The 22604-nt window shown below is 33.2% G+C and overlaps 1 protein-coding gene across 1 annotated transcript; it reads right to left on the bottom strand.

Moving 5' to 3' along the window:
- Window positions 1-12414: 12414 nt before the first annotated feature.
- Window positions 12415-22265, bottom strand: LOC128221581 (uncharacterized). The gene is made up of 3 exons (XM_052930187.1): window positions 22193-22265; window positions 21478-21663; window positions 12415-12588 (listed from the first exon to the last, which is right to left on the bottom strand). Exons 1-3 carry the CDS (start codon window positions 22247-22249, stop codon window positions 12415-12417), a joined length of 417 nt encoding a protein of 138 aa, XP_052786147.1. The 5' UTR covers window positions 22250-22265.
- Window positions 22266-22604: the final 339 nt, after the last annotated feature.

Below are 22604 nucleotides of genomic sequence, written 5' to 3'. Positions count from 1 at the left end.
TTTTTTTTGTGTATATTGGTTATCAGAATAATAAAATTAGACGTTAACAGTATACTAGAATCGCTGAATGCGCTATCTGACTGCTGGCAATGCTTTGTAATAAGTAAATCCTTATGATAAAAAGGGCGGAGTGAATTTAAATGCAACCTCATTCGCTGACAAAATCTGACACAAGGAGTGTGTATCGGATGGCAGTAGGCGGACTTTTAAACACTCACTTAAGTTGGAATTATTTACGACTAAGCCCAGTACTTAATGCTTGGCTAGTTTTAGTTGTGTATTGAACTTTTTAAATATCACAGACATGACATATTCAACGATACTTAAGATGGAACGCTGACTCTTCGCACGTATTGCTATAACTCATCACTTTCATGTGGTAGGAGATCCGCTAAACTATTGATATCTCGCCAGCTATGGGCAACATAACCATTTTTGACATCAAATTACCAACAACCTAAAATCCAGACACACAACATCAAAAATAAAAAGAAATTTGATCTGCAAATGTCAAAATTGTATTATGATGGTTCAACAAAACCTCTTAAAATAATGTCCAATTTGGACAATGTTAGGCTTCACGCATTAAACATTGTTCGAAATGGGTACCAGCTATTGTAAGGATTATTGTGTTCGATAGGCCGTAAATTGTAGAGACTGCCATAGAACGTTCGTATCGAAGGAATCAGAAATATTGCCATAGTCTGAAGAAAAGCCTTTCCTATTACAAACTTCAGTGCGCGCACACACGCTAAAAGCATCAAACGCTGAAACATCATCGCAAACACAGATAAGTATTACCCAAAGTTCGATTCAATCGTAGCCATTGACCTTCACAATTTTTCAACAGCATCAACAGCAATGACAACGGGCTAATAATTCTGATAAAAATATGATACGGTCACACTCATATCTTATCCAGAAAGACAAATCAGAAACCCTCAGCGGCATGATTTGTGAATTTATGAAAAGTCGATTTATTTCTGCAGTGATTTCTATATTATATTATATAATCGGCAACTTCTGCCGTGGATGTATATTAGCATTAAACTGGTAACCAGTGTGTACAATTACAAAGTAAAACGAAAGTTCTATATGTAACCCCCGTGATAAACTTAACGGACGAAAACAGTCTCAGATAAAGCTATCCAGATGTACCGCCTATGAATTAAACTAAACCAACTACCGATAACCACACCATATATGCTAGCTGTCGACCAACAACGACATACTTCCGGATAGTTGTTTTCCTTCAAGTAGTTCTTGAAAACAATGTTTCACCTTATTTAGGTAGCATTAAATGATGAGTACATTGCATTCGTGTATTATTTTACACTTGATTTATATACTATTCGAAGACACTAATGTGGTTTTGAATATGTTTTTGCAGGAACTATTTCTTTGATGCATTGTTACAGGGATGACCCCAGAGATTCGTCCATTACTGCGATACATGGATGTTATAGATAGTGATGTAAAACAAATGATGACAGCAACAGCAGGAGTGGTCTTGATATGGTTTTCTTCTGTCAATTCAACATTTAATTGAAGTCTGCCCTTGACAAGGCGCAAGTATTCTAGGGTATTGGGTTGTGGTCTGCAACTTCAAAAGCTTTTTTAATGAACATTTATTTTCTGATAGTTAATGATTAGTTTGTTTTTATTCACGGATACGTTTAAAGAAAAGTGGCATATAGAGCTGAAAGTGTTAAGTTCACAACATGCAAATGGATGTATTGTGTTTGCCGGCTGGGACAACAAACAATCAAGCTAAATAACAGTTACGTTAAAGAGAGGACCCCTACCAGCAGGACGAATTGCTCATCGGTTTTCGTTGGTTGTCCGAATTGGTGATTTCGATGTATCCCAAAGCAAGAAGCCTTTTTATTTATACAATATTATGCTTCGTTTAAATGCTGACCATATTCATATTGAGTCAAACACTGTAAACAACTGATTATGTTTTACATTATTGCAGTTGCTGTTTGGGGCATTTCAGTCAAGAGAGCTCCCGGCTGCAAGATTCATCTCTTCCATCAGATGTCAAAGATCTCTAGGTGAGTGTGCATTAATTGCATGATTGCATGATTGATTGATTGATTGATTGATTGATTGTTTGCTTGCATGCTTGCTTGCTTGATTGATAGATTGATTGATTGATTAAATGATTGAATGTTTGCTTGATTGATTGCTTGATTGATTAAATGTCTGATTGATTGATCGATTGCTTGATTGATTGATCAATTGATTGATTGAACATTTGATTGCTTTATTGATTGCTTTATTGATTGCTTTATTGATTGCTTTATTGATTGATTGCTTTATTGATTGCTTTATTGATTGATTGCTTGATTGATTGATTGATTGATTGATTGATTGATTGATTGATTGATTGATTGATTGATTGATTGATTGATTGATTGATTTATTGATTGATTGATTGATTGATTGATTGATTGATTGATTGATTGATTGATTGATTGATTGATTGAACGAGTGTTATGTAAGTGAATGTATGCGAGTGTGGTCATGCAACTTCATATTTTCTAAGTTTCGGTCGGCATATCAGACAAGCATTTGAGAATTTCTTTCCAGACTATTAAACACTGCTAGACGATAAAGCTATTCTTTTGTCATTTTTAACAAAAAGTTCCCACAATTTCTCAATGAAACCACGGCTATGGTAACATTGAAGACTAGATCGATGTTCATTAATGTATATAAAGCCTTGTTGATACTTGAAAATCAGGTTAGTAAAAAGGATTTTCATTGATTCTAACAGGCTTTGTAGACATGATCCTTCATTTAAAGCAACTGGAAAACTTCCGTATTACAATTTTTGCAAAACAAAACAAATCCATAAGGATAAACATTAGTGCACTGTACATTCAAAAAAGTTAACATTCTCATAAACATGGTTTTATATACAAATTTAACGAAGTGGTCTGTATTCACCGAACGTTTCTGAGCTATTTTGTTCTGAAGCATCCAAATGTCTAGGTTTCATATCGCGAACATATATTTTAATGTAAAATTCACAGGGAAATAATATCCCAAGGGTATCAAGTGTAGTATTTTAAACAATAATTAATGTAATTATATTTTAAACTTGCTTATTTTTACAGAAAGTTGCAGATTCATGTATTTTGCAGCGTATTAGAAGACTATTTGACGAACTAGAAATCAAGAAACACAATTACCGGGAAGGTTCATGACGAGCATCTGAAAATCTTGCTCCTGTGGTCCCTTGAGGTCCATTTCATATACAGTTTCCCACTTTTGATTAGACACATTTGACAAACTGACCCAAAAACAAACGGTGTCAGCTATAAGTTTTAATGTATGGCCATCGTCCCTATCACGTTTGAAGACCCTAGACCAATCAGTTCTTCAGTTTTTGCAAAATACTTTTACATTTCTTTTTTTGTTTTGTTTTTCAGATGAAGTTAGACTAGTCACTAATGGTCTTGCAGTTGCATAAAAGTCTTCTTGTTTGGAGGATTTGGACTGACTGTCCTGATGATGGCTGATCGCCAGTTGACTCAGTTTATGATGGCTTTAAGGCTGTCGGTATTGCATGTAAACAGACTTCATCTGTATATATGGTTTGTAAGCATTTATTTTGATGACATATATTGATGTGCAATATCAGAAATGATTTTTTTATTTACGTGCAGGTGCTAATACCAGGTGAGTTAAAATGGGTTCATTCTTACATTAAGATTGAAATCTTAAAATGTGGATGGAATATGTGATAAAAAAAAATCAAGCCTGTCATTAATAGAATAAAGATGAACGACCTTTGTGAGCGTTGAACATGATCGGAGTATGTAGTTCTCTCCCTCCTTCACACTGATCCCGATCCGGGAGCGAGTATGTTTATATATTAAGTACATTTGCTTTCTATTTCTGATCTAGGCATGCGAACACCAAGAATTCAGCTAGTTCCGGTTGTGTCGAGATAGGCAATCCTTGAATACTTTTAGCTATTGAAAGTTGAGCACACTCATAGTTCAGCGCCGTTCAATGCAGGTATTTATCGTAAAGACTTATACGATCAAGGGGCTTCACTCATGGGGGACGATTTTCGGAGGGAATGGGGCTATGTGCCTTTTGTATTATTTCATCAAGCTAGTCATTACATTTAAGTTAGGATTGTTCGTCCTAGATATGAATAGGTGATATATGTAGTATGATATACTACTTTGGGTTCACTAATATGTTTACTTAACGTAATGGCATTGGATTTTTTGACGTTTATGTCGATTTTTAATGAAGGGACATGCGATAACTGTTCGACATCGACTCCGTCCAAAATGAAGCTGCAAGAACTACCAAAGGAGCCACAAAGTTTTACAATAAAGAGGGACTACGGAAATTACTCCACTGGATTTCTATTGCTGAAAGAATGCGCTACAATAGCCCAATAATCTTTCACCATCAAACCTTCCTGATTTCATTCCACCTCATAAAAACCGAGCCTATGATCTGCAAACAATGTCCAAATCATTTATACCCGCAACCATCCCTACCGATCTCCCTTCTTACTATTACCACTAGAGAGTGCAAGAACTTAATACACACTTCCAACATTCAAAAGGAAACTTGAAACAGACCCGTACCTGGGTCAGGTCCCCTCCCCTCGTTAAACTGCCTGCTACCGTATGTGTGTTTCACACGCTTCTATAGCGTTTGAGTACGAACTGTTTTAAACATTCTTTGAACAAACATGGTATAATTTATTGTCTATTGTTTTTTATTGAATAACGTTAAAGTGTTGAATATACCTTATTAGGTAATTTATTATGATATCTTTAAAAAAAACTACATCACCTTTTGTCATGATCGACATACCAACGCAAAGAAATGCATGACGCCATTAATAAAAAATCCTTTATTAACTTTTGAAGCAGCAAAAAATCACTACGAATAAACACATGAAAATGAAAAGAAAAATCATATATTTCTAGTCACAGAAAGGTCACAATTGGTATTTAAATGTTCATTTTTGTTTGCAGTTAGTTAAGTTAGTTTGAAAATATTATCATTTGAACACAGATCAATGTTGGATTAAACTTACTTTTTCACATTGTTCTCATTATATACACTGAAGGCATATATTGGTGTCAACATTTTGCTGAGTGACAACTTTAAGAAATCAATGAAATAAAAGCTTCTGCGATTAAGTGTCAGTTAATTCGGGAGATTGAAATTTTGCAAATTTTACAAACGTATCAGACATCTGACATCTTATTGATGTGTGTGTATGTTGTTGTTTTTTAAATCAAGCAATGTATAAATACTGTCATGTACTGTGTTCTATGTTCTACATTTATAGAACTCGGTTATCTGATAATAGTTAATTTCGATTATTTTAAAGGAATATCATTTGGAGAAATGAAATAAGCAGTATGTGATCACGATGTGTGTCTAATGGTCTTAAGTAAAATTACAAAAGAAACATTTTGTGATCATTATTTATTCTTCATTGTTCCTACTTTAATACTCCTATTGTACGTTCGTCTTTGCCCTAAATGCTGACATGTCTTGGTATAAATTATTATTTCGATATATTTTTTTATTAATAAACATGCACGTACATGGATTAGACAGGATTTCCCTCTGACTTAAATTGATCGTCAAGATAATTATTTCGATACAATGCTCATGCCATATATTCGGTAAACATATTGACAGGCATAGATAATTCTTTAAGCCTTTAAAACCAACTTTATGTGTTTAAATAACATTGTCGACATTAAACAAACAGGGTGTGGGTGATTTTATAGAGTCGGCCACTCACCCAAGAGGCTGTGGGTTACATCCTCTTTAAGGGTATTTTCTCATGGCCTCTCAAAATAGACCCCAGTTCTTGATTCTACCCATGAAACAGACTCCAGGGTTATTATATGCGCTATGAAGTTTCCTCACAATCAAGCAAAAAGCAATTATTATAAAGAAACATGTATAATAACTGAATGGGTACAAAGAAATATTTTCATTTTTTGACTATTTAGTTATAATTATAATTTAAGTAAACAATGTGTTTGGATGGTTCAAGAACAAATCAGCCATTACAATACACTATACACAATGTAAGTCAAAAGCTTATTTCTGTAACTTTTGTTGGATGTTCAATCAATTTTGTATTCATTTAATCTTCTTAAATCCATATCATATATCACATGGCGTATGATAAATGTTCACAAATATAATGTCACATGGATTTTACTTCTTGCACAGACAAACTTTGCAGTCTTGTTTGGTGTTTTTTAACATAACTCAGCATCTTCAAAATATTGTAATATACTATGCATCACTACGTTAAACTCTAAGCTAACAAACACGACAAATGGTTTATTGCATTGATATATGTACTGTGATCAACTATTTACTTAACATCAGGAACCACTTGATAATCAATTGAAACTTCAATAGGCCATAACACGTAATTGTTGAAAAGAAGTTCATTCAAGGAAGTGTTAGTTTAGGTGTTTAATTATTTTTTACAACAAGTTAAATCCAAGTTCATTCTTAATATGTCCAAGTGAACGCTTTTAAGAAACTGTTTGACTCTTATGGCGTCAAAAAAGAAAGACGCACGTGCGTAAGGTACAACGCCAACTCTCCCTCTCCCTCTCTCTCTATCCCTCCATCTCTCTCTCTCTCTCTCTCTCTCTCTCTCTCTCTCTCATTTCCATTCAAATGTTAATATATAGCAGTTGGTCTCAGTCAAACAATTATGATTATTTATAACATTATTACTTATGTTTTGAAATACGAAACTGGTCAATAAGACGCTCAATAACAACTAGAACTCCGCGAGTCGGATGTGTCGCCTGACGAATTATTTACTGTCGACATTATAGCTGTTAGATTGGCATTTTATTCATTTATAGACAATGATGTTGCCATTTAACTTTCAAGTGTAGGTGGCATTTGAACCCTCAATCAGATATACCTACGGAATAAGTTTCAGGTTGAAACCTATAGTTTACGAGATATGCCACGGACAAAACCTAAGCAAGATAATTAACAAAGGGCAATAACTCTAAAAATATGGCAGCAAGAGTAACGGTTCTTGTGCACTGCACTTGCCCTCAATGAGATCTATCTAGCTATGAAGTTTCAAGTTGATACCTCTTATATTCTTCAAGATATGCCCCGGACAAAACTTTAAGCATGAAAATTAACAAAGGGCAATAACTTTAAAACTAAGAAAGCAAGAGTTACTGTTATTGTGCACTGCACTTGCCCTCAATGAGATCTGTCTAGCTATGAAGTTTCAAGTTGATACCTCTTATATTCTTCAAGATATGCCCCGGACAAAACTTTAAGCATGAAAATTAACAAAGGGCAATGATTTTAAAACTAAGAAAGCAAGAGTTACTGTTATTGTGCACTGCACTTGCCCTCCATGAGATCTATCTACATATGAAGTTTCAAGTTGATAACTCTTATATTCTACAAGATATGCCCCGGACAAAACTTTAAGCATGAAAAATATCAAAGGGCAAAACTCTAAAAATATGGAAGCAAGAGTAACAGTTCTTGTGCACTGCACTTGCCCTCAATTAGATCTATGTACATATGAAGTTTCAAGTTGATACCACTAATAGTTTAGGAGATATACCCCGGACAATCGAAAATGGGACGCGGACGCGCCGCCGCCGCCGCCGCCGCCGACGCCGCCGACAAAAGTAACCCCTATATGTCGTCTTTTCAGGCGACACAAAAACTGTCGCTAATTTTTATCCCAAATTTTCATCTGAGATTGACCAATCGACAAATAAAAACGTCTATCATGCGTTCAATTAACGCCACTTATGAAGGCGTCGTCGTCTGCGTCATGGCATAACTCGAAACACTTGAAAGATATATACATTTAGAATGCATGCTGCAAGCTACAAAAGCATACGTGTACCTAGGCCGATAGCTCTGGACGAAATGAGCTATGCACCTTTCGATGAAATGAAATAGACGCGCGTTGACATCCACTTGCTAGTTTTAGCTTACAACATGGAAATACATTGCTTTTTGCTAGACTGAATATATTCTCAGCAGATTCAACAGGGCAACGTTATTTTGTTCCTGATACACTCTCTAAAACTTTAACACCTTTTTAGTTTTCAACGACTGTTTTGATCAAAGTGTGATGTTCAAATGTTGTTAGAGTCAATTCTAAAGGTTAAAAATGACCATTTGTTTAAGCATTGAATGCGGTCAAAATTGGAAGGCAATGCATTGGCAGTATAAGCTGTTTTTGTCACATAAAAAGTACCGAAATAAACACTTCATGCAAGAGAATGATGAGGGTATGAAGTAACGTAATTTGTTATAGAACGCTTTCCCAATATTAGGTTTTGTTTTCATCTGAACCTAGAACGAGCTGAAATGATAACTCTTGAAAGTCAAACAAAAGTAAGCAAACAAGTGTAATGATTAAAAGGCATACTACTTGTAAGTTTGCAGGCAGTTATATCAAAATGCATGTATAGCAGTTTAATAAACATCTAACTATGTTCTTCACAGAGTCTGGTTTCCTTGGCGTCTTGTTAAAGTCATGAACTGTATTTTTGTGTTTATTCTGTGTTATTTCATACAGAATTGGCACATTCAACTTGTGGTCAATTTTCGTCTGGTCGACGTAGTTTACAACTGGAAAAACTCTACATTGTGGTATTCCAAACACACGGACTGCCCTTTTAACCAACTGGTGAATCTTCTTGCTGTAAAATATGTTTTCAATAAGTTCTTTGGTCTTCATACACACCTCGTCACATTTTGTAATGACGATTATTTGAGAAACATCTGCAAGGAAAAAAAATCAAATTAATAAAAAGCATTGGAATGAAATTTGTTTCTACTTCACTGATATATTAAGTTAATAATATGTATTAAATAACATTTAAGTTTTGTGGTTTTACTACATCGTCTCAAACTATGGTATTGTGTTAACATATAGACTCGTATAAAATGAATTTGAAGTGTTTTTCATGGTTAAACCATGTCTTGAAAATATAGATTAGCACTTTGCACGTCATAACAGTATGGACAATAATACACATCTGTTTCAGTTACGAGTCAACCATGAAGATTTTTTTTTTGTAAAAGCTCAAAGCATAGCTCACAAAAAGTAACGGTGTACATAAAAATACGTACATGTGTGCATAACTTTTGTTTCTAACGAAATCAGCTTTTATGTGTATTATTTACAGCAGACAAACTGTACAGTGTACCTGTATTGGACCACTTCTTGTAATTGCTCATAGAATATAGTAGAGTTTCATTATATAACACTTCATCCGTACAAGAAGGTGCCTAAAGTTGGCTCACACCAGTGACTTGCGGTTTATAAGGCAGATGCGTTACACACTAAGATAACTTAATGACGTTCACAGTCCTCAAACGTTGCTTTGTTATTTAAATACGCTAGATTTAATGAGTCACGATTAAACGATAATTACAAAGAGACGTGAATAAATAGCGATTTATGCCTACCAAATAAACTTTATGTTGTAGCTGATATTTAAATTGTACAATGAAATCTCTGCCAGATGAGATTGACCTTAAATGTGTCCATGACCACCATTAACTGAGCAAGAGTGCTTTACTTGCAACTTGCAGTTTTTAGAATTAATATAAAATTTCTACAAGGTTCAATTAACCTTTAATGTGACCCTGACCTCAATTATGAGAGCATGAGTGCTTTACTTGCAAATTTCAATTCTTAATGGAAGCGTGCGTTAATTTATTGCTGGTAATAGTTTTTAGAATTACTATAAAATCTCTACATGGTTCAATTAACCTTTAATGTGACCCTGACCTCAATTATGAGAGCATGAGTGCTTTACTCGAAACATCAATCCACGTCGCTCTACGATTCGTCACTACTGCGAATTCGTACATGTTTCAGCTCTTTATGGAAACTTGCGGTAAATCGTTGCTGCTAATAATATAGCGTTGGCTGGGAGTCACAAACGCGCATGCGCTTTGGATGACGCCACGGCGTGAATACTTCAAATTATTCTGGCGGGAATTTTTCAAACTTCAGGAACATAAACAATGTCCAGTATATCAAACTTAACCATCACTTCAATTCTTAACTAAGAGGCCAAGATCACTTGGAAGTGAAGTGTTAAAAAATGGATTTTGTAGCATAAAATCATCTTAGCCACAACTATTCGCAAATTCGGGGAAGTTCAATTGCCGTGAGACCGTAATCTTTATCGTTTGCGATTCCGGTCAATCCCAATGTATCGTAGATTTTGGTATGGGCGAAAAGGTAACCTCTCGTCTTCAGGAGCAAAAACAATGTCCAGTATCTCAAACCAAAGCATCACTTCAAATCACTTCATCTCTTAACTAAGAGGCCAAAACTTGGAAGTCAATGTTAAAAAGTGGATTTTGTAGTATTAAATCTTCTTAGCCACAACGATCGTTGTTAAATATTAGGCCTCAACAACGTATAATGTCTGGTCTGTCATAATATATATCAATTTATTGAATTATATATTATCGTATTATCAACTGGGACATATGTCACGTTTCTGTGGCATTCCTTGTTTAAATTAAAAAAAGTTATTTCCCAAAAATTATTTCATGCTGGATTCCAGAGTACATTATTTCAAGTTAGTTTAATTTTAAATCCATGAAAATTTACAAGGTGTTGACTTTGTAAATAAAACAGACTTAATAACATGTAAACGGAAAACAGATATATAATAAAGCATAAACAGTAGTTTATAACAGACTCTGAAACATAAATCTTCTCTTTCGCGGATTGAACAGTTTGTCTTTTTTGGTCTGGAATGAGTCATTTCTTGCATTAATGTTTGAAAACCATTGATTTAAGACTGCTGACAAAATATCATATAGCATTTTTCATATTTACGTTTTGAAATTGATATTTTATGGTAAAAGTGCTACTGGCGTTTTAAGAAAAATGACATTTTCAGCAGTTTTTCAAACAATATAGATATTTTCTATTACGAGGTATATGACTGAACTTTAAATACGTTGGTTCCGAAACAACAGTTAAAATAATGTCAAAACTGACCATCTGTTAGAGTGCAGCTTTAATCAGCTTTAATTCAGATTCTACAGTTTTATATACAAATAATGATTTGCAGGGCTGATCAGTTCTTGCTGAATTTCAGCAATTCCCTGGTATAAATGCGTAGAACTGGATGTAGATAAACCTTATTCAATTGTTTTTAGCTCCAAAACAAAATCTTATTTTCTAACATTCTTGTAAAAAATAGAATAACTACATGAGTAAAACACATGCTTAAACCCTCAACGATAACTCTTTACTGATTGGTTGTTCGCGTAAGGTGAGTAAACAAAGACCATTGTTTAACATAGTTTCGCCAAGTCCTACTCAGGCAAGCTGTCGTTCTTCAATAGAGGATATTTAAATGGATCATATTTCACGTATCCGGTCTATCATCAGCAAACACCATACTTGTAAAGGAGTTATCTTTTCATTTGGCCTTTGGTCAGGTTAGGCTGTTTTGAAATACTGCTACTTAAAATGTGTAGCTTTATAGCGTCATACTAGACAGTATTAATTTTGTGACTTAACGTCGTTGCTTAATGGGAAACACGACACGTTTCTTAACTGCCTACACAGTGATCTCCCTATTCTACATTACATAAACATAAATCACTTAAAATGGCAGCCAAGTTATATATGCCAAAGAGACGCTTACCGCCGTTATGTCATCCATAGCGCATGCGAATTCGTGGGTCCCGACCAGCGTTTTAACTATTGCTCGTTATGTATGTAGCTTTTAACTATATCAATTAATATATGATGTTAAATACATGCCATCAGGAACAGCTTTATGTAAATGAAGAATCTTGTTGCATAGGATTGAAGGTTCCGATGCATTTATTCCATCGAGCACATGAGCACTGATAACGAAAACGACACAGTAATGTCCATCAGCATCAGTGGATGAGCCCATGTGAAACTGATGAAATGAATAAAGACAATTAGAATCATCATTTAACTAAAGAAGGAGCATTGAGTTAATATGAATCGTCTAATCAAGTATTAATGTCATGAATTTAAAGTGTGGACAGTCTTAAAAAACACAATTATGAACAACCCTTTCATATAATCTAATCAAGTGTGTATATAAAACACCACGTCATGATATTCACTTATGTTTAGTATTTTACGTTAATATGATTATGAATCAAATAAAACCGATCAAACCAAATATCTACTATGACGATGTTTAACTTAAATCTAATAAGCTCAATTTTAAGGGGGCAGATAAACTCTATGGAAAGCAGGTTTCATTTGCAAACGCTTATACAAGAAAACGGTAGCCCATATACTCTAGAGTGACATGTGTAGCCTGTACATTTATTTCTTTCATTTTTTTTTATCATGGCATTCGTTTAAACAACACCCAGGCTTACTAACTGTCCCGGCTGAACATGTCCTTCGCAAATTCGCGGGAGTTCAATTGCTGCGAGGCCGTAATCTTTATCGTTTGCGTTTCCGGTCAATCCCAAGGTGTCGTAGATTTTGGTATGAGCGAAAAGGTCACCTCTCGTCTTCAGAAGCAAAAACTGCAAGAATGTACGAGAATGGATAAGAAACTGAAGCTAGGGAGTACCTGCCGTCCACTAGGCCCCCGAAGCTAATATACCATATCATACTACGCAGTCTGTGGGTTCTTGGGGGCATAAATGACGACAACCAAAAGTCAATTTACCGTGAGTAAAATCATTCAAAAATGAAAATTTCGGCTTCATCAGTATTCGCTAGAAAGCTGCATAAAATAAATTCCTACCCAGGACAAGGACCATTTTAAATATATCTCGTGCGTTGCTTGAAAGCGCTTCAATCAGTTTATATTTTAAACGGACACCAATTGGTGTGTTATCGAAATAGAATTTACTAAACAAAGTTAACGAAATCATTTAAGTCAGTTCAACTTGGTGAACTAGAACAATCTGAACAACAGATTTTAAAATATCTCCCCCCTAAACATTCACAAGTTTGTCGTCACGATGTGCTTAAATCCAGATAAGAACTACAATGTTTTTATTGTAAATTATTTAAATGTAGACAAGGATCGACAAATAACGGTTGTCAAGGTAGAAATGCACTGAGTGGCTTTATCTCTCTCTTTTGAAAACAACTGTTCTGATTGTGTTTTTATATTATATTTCATTCATGTTTGTGGGCACTAAGGTATATTACCTAGAACCATTTTGAAAACAAATTGACTATATGGTCTTAATAAATAACTTCAAAACCTACAAAGTGGGAAAGCAGCCAATGGACTAACCATGATTTGACGCATTGATTCAAGTGTTAATAAAAAAAAACATGTTCAAGAGTAGGCACTTCCAAATTGGTGAATTTGCCTTACGGGCATCATAATTCACAAGTAGCGACACTTCATTATTTCTGTGACACTAGAAGCTTGAGATGGCCAAGTATAACGATTGATTTCCATAAGCTTTTAATCATTAATTTAAGGAAGATAATTCATGAACAGAACAGAACAAAATGTTTATTAACGTATGCAAATACAGGATATCGATAAATCAATAGAAAGTTTAAGCCTTACGTCAAGAAATATACAAATAAATAAACATGATAATGATTGCATGTGCAAAGTTTACGAAAACATTCAAGTCAGTGCATCAAGGTGAACAACAAGAACAACCTGAACAAGAGATCATAAAATATCCCTCCCTAAACATTTTCATGTTCTTCACGATGTCTTTAAATCCAGATAACAAGAACTACAATACAACTCTCTCTCTCTCTCTCTCTCTCTTCTCTCTCTCTCTCTCTCTCTCTCTCTCTCTAGCACAGTGCATTATTAAAAATAAAAACGACATATATTAGCTAATCTTTTTTTTCCAATAACGTCACATTCCAAAACACTCCGAGTCAGCAAAATAAGGTTTTAAAGATAACATGAATTTACTCCATGTTTTTTATATTCAATTTGATTCATGTTTGTAGACAACAAGGTAAATTACAGGATGAGGAAACACGTGACTTCAACGGGGTTCTCACATGTGTCACAACGGTTCAAAACCGATGTAAACAAACAAGAAAGTGACAGTTATTTCTAAATAACCTTTTTGAGAGAAAAAATGGGAAGATATTTCTTAGCCTATAAAAAACTATACCATTTTTTGCTTCTACAAGTGTGAACAATTTTGGATTAACTTGTAATATAACGATGGAATCCTTGGCCAAAATTTCGAATCGACAGGATTTTGTAGAACGATGCAACGCTGTTTGCGCCGTGAGTCTTTGTTTTGTAAACATTTCTTAGTAATTAGTATTACTTAATAACTCAAACATGTGTTAATATGTTGATTTTACTTATTTCATTTATCAAACGAATTGTTTGTAAAATTTATTTTAGTTCTTTTAATGAATATCGATATTTCAAGAGAGGCTGTTGTTAACGTGAATTTTATATTTGCTGTTGTTAACGTAAATTCTTCTCATAACATGCTTAATTGATTTGATAAGTAGTTTGAACTACTCTCTCAACATTGACGATAATGCATTTAACACTTAACTTTTATTCGAAATAATAATTCCTTTATGAAATGAATATATATCCATCCATTTGTTCGATTAAAATTGTTAAATTTATATTCTAGGTTGGCCGTCATGGTGATTCGTCCAAATTATGTATTGTCCTTCTGTAAGAGATGGAGTCAACCCTTATATGCTTCACCAAATGTTGACAAAAGATGGATACATTTAATTGATGCAGTCATGAGTACATTCAAATGGAAGACAAGATATACTCCAGCCAACTCCGTTCCATGTACATCCCCTGGTAAAAGAAAGTCAACAGTGAAGAAATGATAAAACTACGTTTTAACGTATAATAAATCATTAAACTATTGAATAAAGACATAGTGATTACATGTTTTGCAGGTTGGATCCATTGTATTTGTATATGACGTCATTATAAACTACTTATTTCTTTTTCATGATATAAGAAAAACCCTTTGCGTGAAATGATCAAAACGTCGCAATAATAATGTAAAAATTCAATCATTTTAAGTAATGGATGTAATGGATGCAATAACAATTTCTTTGATATATGTTTGTGTATTACAGAAGTAAAGCCATGTTGTTGTTTATATAAATGTAATCATATACCATTGTTGTTTGACATTACTAATTATAGGAATTATAAATGTGATTTATTATTTGTAAAAGATTTGACAATGTGACGATATTAAAGCAACTGTGCACCAGATGATCAAATTGCACGATTTTTTTTGTCGAAAACTGACATAAGCTCGGAATTGATGTGAACAATGCATTGAAACTTACTAACAGAATACCACATTTTTTACAATTGATTTCAGTTCAGCAATTATTTCGTATTTTTTTTACATTAAAAGGGACCTAGTTGATTTCTTTCCTTATGCGTGACTAGCTAGTCAATGTTATCACGTGATATTGCCAAGTTAGGTTTATAGCTTAAATATATCATTCGATTGAAGTAAGCCTTCGTAGCACAGTGGATACAACACTAGTTTGCAGTTTTGGCAACACGGGTTTAAACCCGGTCTTCCGCACATTTTGTTTTTACATTTTGGTGCTTCTTTTACTATTATTATATCAAAGCGTAACGCATTCTATTAAATAATTGTCCTGAGATTCCTTACAGAATAAAACTTTTTCGATGCCAATGTGGTGTACAGTCCCTTTAAATATGTTAAAGCTTTTTTGAGAAAATCGTATAGATATTAAGAAAGATTGCCAAATCGTTAGTCATAGGCAAAAGATATTATAGATATATTACAATCACTAGGACTATATGATGCATGGTTATTTCACAGTGTTGTTGATTTTGATATATAATTAAAGTGAACTGAAACAGAGACTAAAATGTATATGTACAAAAGTGGTTTGCTGAATTTATTAATTCAGCTACTGCCAAGACGTTTGTTTTGTTCACTGACCGTAAGTTACAACCTCTTTTATGTGCTGTTAATAAAGTTGAATTTAAGAAAGCATTGACGAGACATAGACTTTCGTCACACAGGTAAGAAATTGAGGTACCGGCACAAACCTAAACATATATCTGAATTTGAAAGGAAAAGTCAAGTTTGCCATAATCTAGTAGATGAGTTTCATTTCTTGTGTGAATGTACTTTATTTAGTTATTGAAGAAGACAATACAATACATATATAAAACTATTTATATAAACCAAATATAACCATATTTTTGAACTCTTACAAATACCAATAAAACTATTCAAAGGAAATTATCAATGTTTATCCACAAAACTTTTTAATTAAGAGTCCCTGTTGTACATATAAAGATGTTAGATAACTCATTTAAATGATATTTGTAACCACTGTCACCTCAATATGGTTATATTATATTATATGTGTACTGTCTATGTTTCATTTGTGTTTCGAATGTACCTTGTTAGTAAAGATAAGTATACGTGTAATATAATGTATATCGTGGCCTAGGATCGATTGATAGAAATGCATTTAATTATATATACAAATTATGAATTCCATTGGTGTATGTTCATGGACCTAAGGCCTTTATATATTTTATTATCCATTTGAATAAACTATGAAACTTTATTTTCGCAACTCGAGGCTTGTGCTTCCACTTAAGGTATCTGGTTGGTGATATTTTCTTCTATGGCGTTAAAGCTACCAATTTCTCTCTCTCCTTTTCTCTCCCCCTCACCAGATAAGTAGACTAAACTATTTGACCACGCAGGACATCCTTATCGTGCTCATAGCTACAAAACATTTTGATGAAATATACAAAAGAGTGTTTTCTACAACAATTTTCCCACCAATTAGTTTTTTTAGATATGCAAGAGGAAATATCAATCAAGTGTTTCTAGTAAGGATCGAAGATTCCGACGCTCGGGCACGCTTGCGTGGCCGGTATCGCAAGCTCTCGGGTTGGATTTTTCTATCCGTACCGGAAACAAATGATAGATACTTAAACTCTTCTATTGTCATCAAATACCTGCCTTCCTTGTTGAAGACCGTCGTCTGCACCACAATGGAAACATTGTCATATGGTATTATTTGAAAAGTGAAAACTTTTTAACCTCGTTTCCGCATAACACGCTATGCTCGGGTTGGGACACGAAAGGCCATGCCAGATACAAATTATCATCTTACGAGGGAAGGTAGTCAATTTCGTTGTCAGTGCTTCTTATTATTTCCTGATTTCTAATGGATAAAGATATTTTGACAATTTTCGAAGCATGGAATTTAACTGGAGCGTGGGCAGTTTTATGATTAACCTTTAGGAATGGCGTTTTTGTTATTTAATTGTTACTGCTATTTGTCGTTTATTGGGTGTTGAATTTCTTTAATTTTGGAACGTACATGAGATGTGTTTGGCTGAAGTGAATTTTGCCTTCCATTTTAGTGTATCTATTACTTCATCCATTTAATTTATCCATATTTGTAAACATTTGGTGAAACTGCAGAGGGATACTGAATATTTGGAAGTTTCAAATCGATCAAATTGGTGTAAATTCATACCATGAATAAGAGCTTTAGTTTGTATAAATTCTCGTCACAAATGAGAGGGCAATACAAACCATAAAATAAAATAAACTGAGTAAGCTAAGTTTGTTATGGATACCGACTTAACATAGTAAGCTATATAGAGATGAGAAGAGGATTACGTTAACGACACATATCACTATCACGTTTACAACAGCCCTTCATGAAAATTCGATATTTATTGAAAAAAACTAAAATAACATTTAACAGACAATTCGTTGTATGACAAAAGTAGAAAGAATTGCCCGTTAACCCATTTATTCACGATCTTTGTTTAGAATTTGATCTGACAATTGATAAAAGTTCGAATAAGAAATATTTATTCCATAAAAAGCGCAACAATTAATAAAAGTTCGAATAGGTAATATTTATTCCATAGAAAGCGCAACAATGATTAAACCAACTTTTTAAGATAATAATAACAGATTATAAGTTTGATTATCATTGCCAAAGGAAAAGATGTGAAACAGCCTACCTAATTCACTTTAACATAATTTAAAACTACATTAATTAGAGATTTTTTGGATATCTAAAAAATAATGATATATTTTTTTTACACATAACAGGATACAAATATTTCGGAGTCTGTATAAATTTAAATAATTTGATATAATTCTAGTTTAAATATCACTGTAAATTACAGGATATGTTCAGAATACTGTTAAGCTCAACGAATTGTATTATTATTAATAATATCGGATTATTTGGTAAAATAAATCAGATATAAAAGTAGACTTAAATATTTGGTTGGTCCGAACCAGTGTTTCTTTCTTCACTTAACGTTGTTTTTTTTTGACCAGCAATATGTTTGAAATTATAATTGTCTGTGTTAGTAAAAAATGATTCTGAAATATCATTTCAGACCATCAATGAAATATTGAAATTGTGAACACATTTTGCTATTTAGGGTTAGTCATAAGTTCAAACGGTTCTTTTCGCAAATGTTTTATCGCGGTGGCAAGTAAAGCTATAAAATCAGTCATGTCTCTCAAAAGCATTACGTCAGGAGGGTATATACCAGTAAATATACAATTTTATTTATTTGACGCTTATGTGCTCCCTGTGCTTGAATATTGCTCAGAGTTATGGGGTTTTGCTGCAGCTGAAAATCTGGAACGAATACACAAAAAGTTCCTTAAGCAGATTTTAAATGTCAAAATAACGACTAATAATTTGCCGTTATATAGAGAAACGGGACGCTTCCCATTAATAATAAACAGAAAAGTGAAAATAGTCAAATATTGGTTTAAACTCATGAACAGCTTTAATTCAAATTGTATACTGTATGAGACTTACTGTATTGTTTAGAAAAATGTGAAAAAGGTAATGTAAATTGGTTAACCAAAGTAAAACTATTATTACAATCAGCCGGTTTTAATGAAATTTGACTGTTTAGAGACTCAGTGCTTAATATACCATGTTTTATATACTTAGTTAAAACTAAGACTGAAAGATACCTATGTTACACAATGGAATGAAGGTGTTAATATCTCAACAAGTTTAACTCTATTTCGTGCAGTGAAATCAACTTTTGAAATGCCATGCTACCTGAACATTGTTGACAATGATAAACACAGACATGCGTTTAACAAATTAAGATTATCCTCTCACAGGCTAAAAATAGAAGAAGGCCGTTATAGGAACATTTCCCAACATGAAAGGAGATGTGATGTTTGTTCATTGAATGACATTGAAGATGGATATCATTTTGTACTGATATGTGATAGATATAAACACGAGTATGTTTAAATTAATTACTCTTCTTAACTCTACGAAGAAGTCGTTGTTCTTTATTGTTAAATATTTTTAACAACTGTAATATATATGTTTCTTAATGTAATTGTTTATGAAACTTCTGTTAAGCTAGTTTTTGTCTATAAGTAGGAACAATTGTCATTTATCTTTTATAGTTTATTATAGTTATTATTTTAAATATTTTTACCATAGTGTCACATTTTCATGATCTCATATCACTTATCCTATTAATAAATCTGTCTATTCAGAAACTTGATGCTTAAAGTTAACGAGCCATGTTTGTCTTTTATTTTCACATTCTTGTTAACCTGTTTAGCCAAATAAACTGAAGTGTTGTTTCGTCTATTTTAGCCAGCCTATAGGAGCGTACTAAAACAAATCGTCAGTCCACACAAGAATCAACTAGACTATTGTGAGGGAGATCTCATTAAAGCAGAGAATGAGAAAAACATTCTAAGCCATATGTTGCCAAATCCCTCAGTAAGTTGACATTTTTTAAAGCACCAGTTGACATTTTTTAAAGCATGTTGAAAGATTCTTTTTCTGATTTAAAAAACAAATATGGCATATGTGTGGAATTTAATTGCAGTAAACAAAGGTGACACCATAAGAATGTACTGTCCATGACAAAATCAAATCATTAAAATTAAACATGATTATTGTGTATTAAGTTTGGTTATTTTTCCCTATTCCTTTTTTGCACTAACCATAAATCATCAAATAAAACATTTTGGAGTGGTCGGGGGGGGGGGGGACAGGAATGAGAATCTTTAAAAAAATCAGACTCTCATTAAAATTTCGCTTTTTGGTTCAAAAGAATATAATAAGCGATCATTAATTAATATACCTGTGACAATGAAATTCGCACTGATATGATAACCAACTCACCCTAAGTTATTGACAAATTTTTGCAGTAAAAACTTATATTAAAAATATTTTTTCAGGTTGGAAGATGGATGTCAAAGTCTCAAACATATGCCTCAATAGTTTAGAAAACGTCATGGTCGCATAATCTTTGTCATCAAGTGTATTAAGGAAATGGACCTGCAGTCTTCAGAGACTAATTGTGAATGTCAAGGACAGAAATAAGCAATATAAAGGGACCTTATTAATTGTGCTATGTGTGTTAAAATGTGAAATCTGTTATAAATGGACATGTAGTAATGGTGAAATTATCAACCTGTTGAGAATAACATGAACTTAGTTCATTAACTATTCATGATCTTAGTTCATGAACTTTTCATGATCTTAGTTCATGAACTATTCATGAATGAAAAAATTGGACAAATCAAGCTCATGAACTAAGTGGGAGATCATTAACTTGAAAGTTCTTGAACTATTACTTAGTTTATGAACTTGTAAGTTCATGATCTCCCATTTAGTTCATGAACTCAATTTGTCATTCATGAATATTTCATGAATAATTCATGAACTAAGTTCATGAAAAGTTCATGAATAGTTCATGTTATTCTCAACAGGGAGATAGCAAAATCATGATGATGATGATGATGATGACGATGACGAAGACGACTAGGGAGACGACGACGACGATGATGATGATGATGATGAATCCAACTTAGCTTCATCCCTTTTACCAAGAATATGTTGGGGTTTTTAATCGTGTTATCAAATATCAAAATGTAAGGTTACATGACATCTTATGTATATTTTTTTCTTTTCAAAACTGGATGGTATACTTTTATATACTGTCATTGTTTTTTTTATTAAAACTTCTATATATTTTCAAACATCGAAAAATTGCTGTGTTCCGAAATGTCAAAAGATCAAAATGCTTTGTTTTTTTCTGCTTTTTTCAATATGTTTTATTTAAACTTTATTTTTCTGTTAACTGATATTAATTTTACCAGACATTTTTGTGTTTATTTCTTAGTATCTAATAATGTGATTATAATTTGAACATAGACAAAAGTTTTACTGTTTTGAGTCCTTTGAAGTTTTAGGGTGGGCATAATGAAACACAATTAACTTATTCTTGTATTTCAATGTGATACTTCTTTAAAATTTGGATAAAGGTCCCATTGCTTTATTGATGGTTCATCATTTTATAAAGTCTGTTAATGACTAATACCGTAAATACACTTTTTAGGCTTTACTAGTTTATGAACAAATTTAAATTAAATGTAGCCTACCCTATGTGTTCCGATGCTGTCCACTGTATCTATTTTAACGTTTTTCATATCAGCTGTTTTTCCTCTTGAAACGGAAAATACCGAGTTTATGAAGGACGACTTCCCGGCTTCTGTATGGCCAACAAGGCATAATTTTAGTTGGCGCTTTTTGTGTGACCGTATTTCTTCAATCAGGAATTTTTCAGTCTGAAAATACATGCAAATTATCGTTTGAACATTATTTTTCATGAAAGGACGGTCGTTTTCCATCCAAATCGTCCTATATAAAGGGTTATTGGTCTTCTTGAACCGCAATTTATTGTCCTTTCCGAACTCTACGACCTTATTACATCCAAATGTCTTTTTAATTAATTTTTGGTGTTGAACCATATTACAATACCCTTTCTGAAAACGATGCCCGTTTTTTTAAAACTGTCTCGTGAACTGGGTCGTATTTCACCATTACCATTTTCAATGAAACATTTGAAACGACAAGGGTAAGCCCAGTAGCTTATAATTTAACCATGATCCTATTTAAAGGCATAAATTCCAAATAAGGAACAAACTAAGAGGTAATCACCATTTAACAAATTTCAAAATGTACTTCCCTTACTACTTGCTTAATTCCCTCCGATGTATTGAAATACCAAAATATGATAAATCTATTGAATATCAATTTAACCATACCAAAACATGTACATATATAAATATGTATAATTAAAACGATATATAATACCTCCACAAAGCTCTTCCTATCAGTTCTCCTCCATGGCTTGAAATACAGGGGACCCATAATGCACGTATATTGCTTCGACCACACTACCTCGGTGGATGAACAAACTCTAGATCTAATGATAAAGTTACCCCTCCTTTTATGAGTCATCACAAATAAAGGTAGACGGATGTATTAAATCTACATCAATTAGCTATCAACAATACTCCCGATGAAAGCGAAAAGTGTAAAATAGTTTCAGTTTATGTAAATAATGCTTATCCGACTTCCGGAATGGTATTTTTTACAATGTAAATCTTAATTTTATAAATGTTTAAGATAGTTCAACTGCGTTTTTCTAATGATTAACATTCTTATCTCAATCTTTATAGCTGTGCATATATGCCTTTTTGTTAATTTAACTTTAACACAAGTG

This window comes from Mya arenaria, chromosome 16 (assembly GCF_026914265.1).
Source record: "Mya arenaria isolate MELC-2E11 chromosome 16, ASM2691426v1".
Taxonomy (NCBI): domain Eukaryota; kingdom Metazoa; phylum Mollusca; class Bivalvia; order Myida; family Myidae; genus Mya; species Mya arenaria.
The sequence above is the reverse complement of the archived record's forward strand: the minus strand, read 5'-3'. Positions and strand labels throughout refer to the sequence as shown.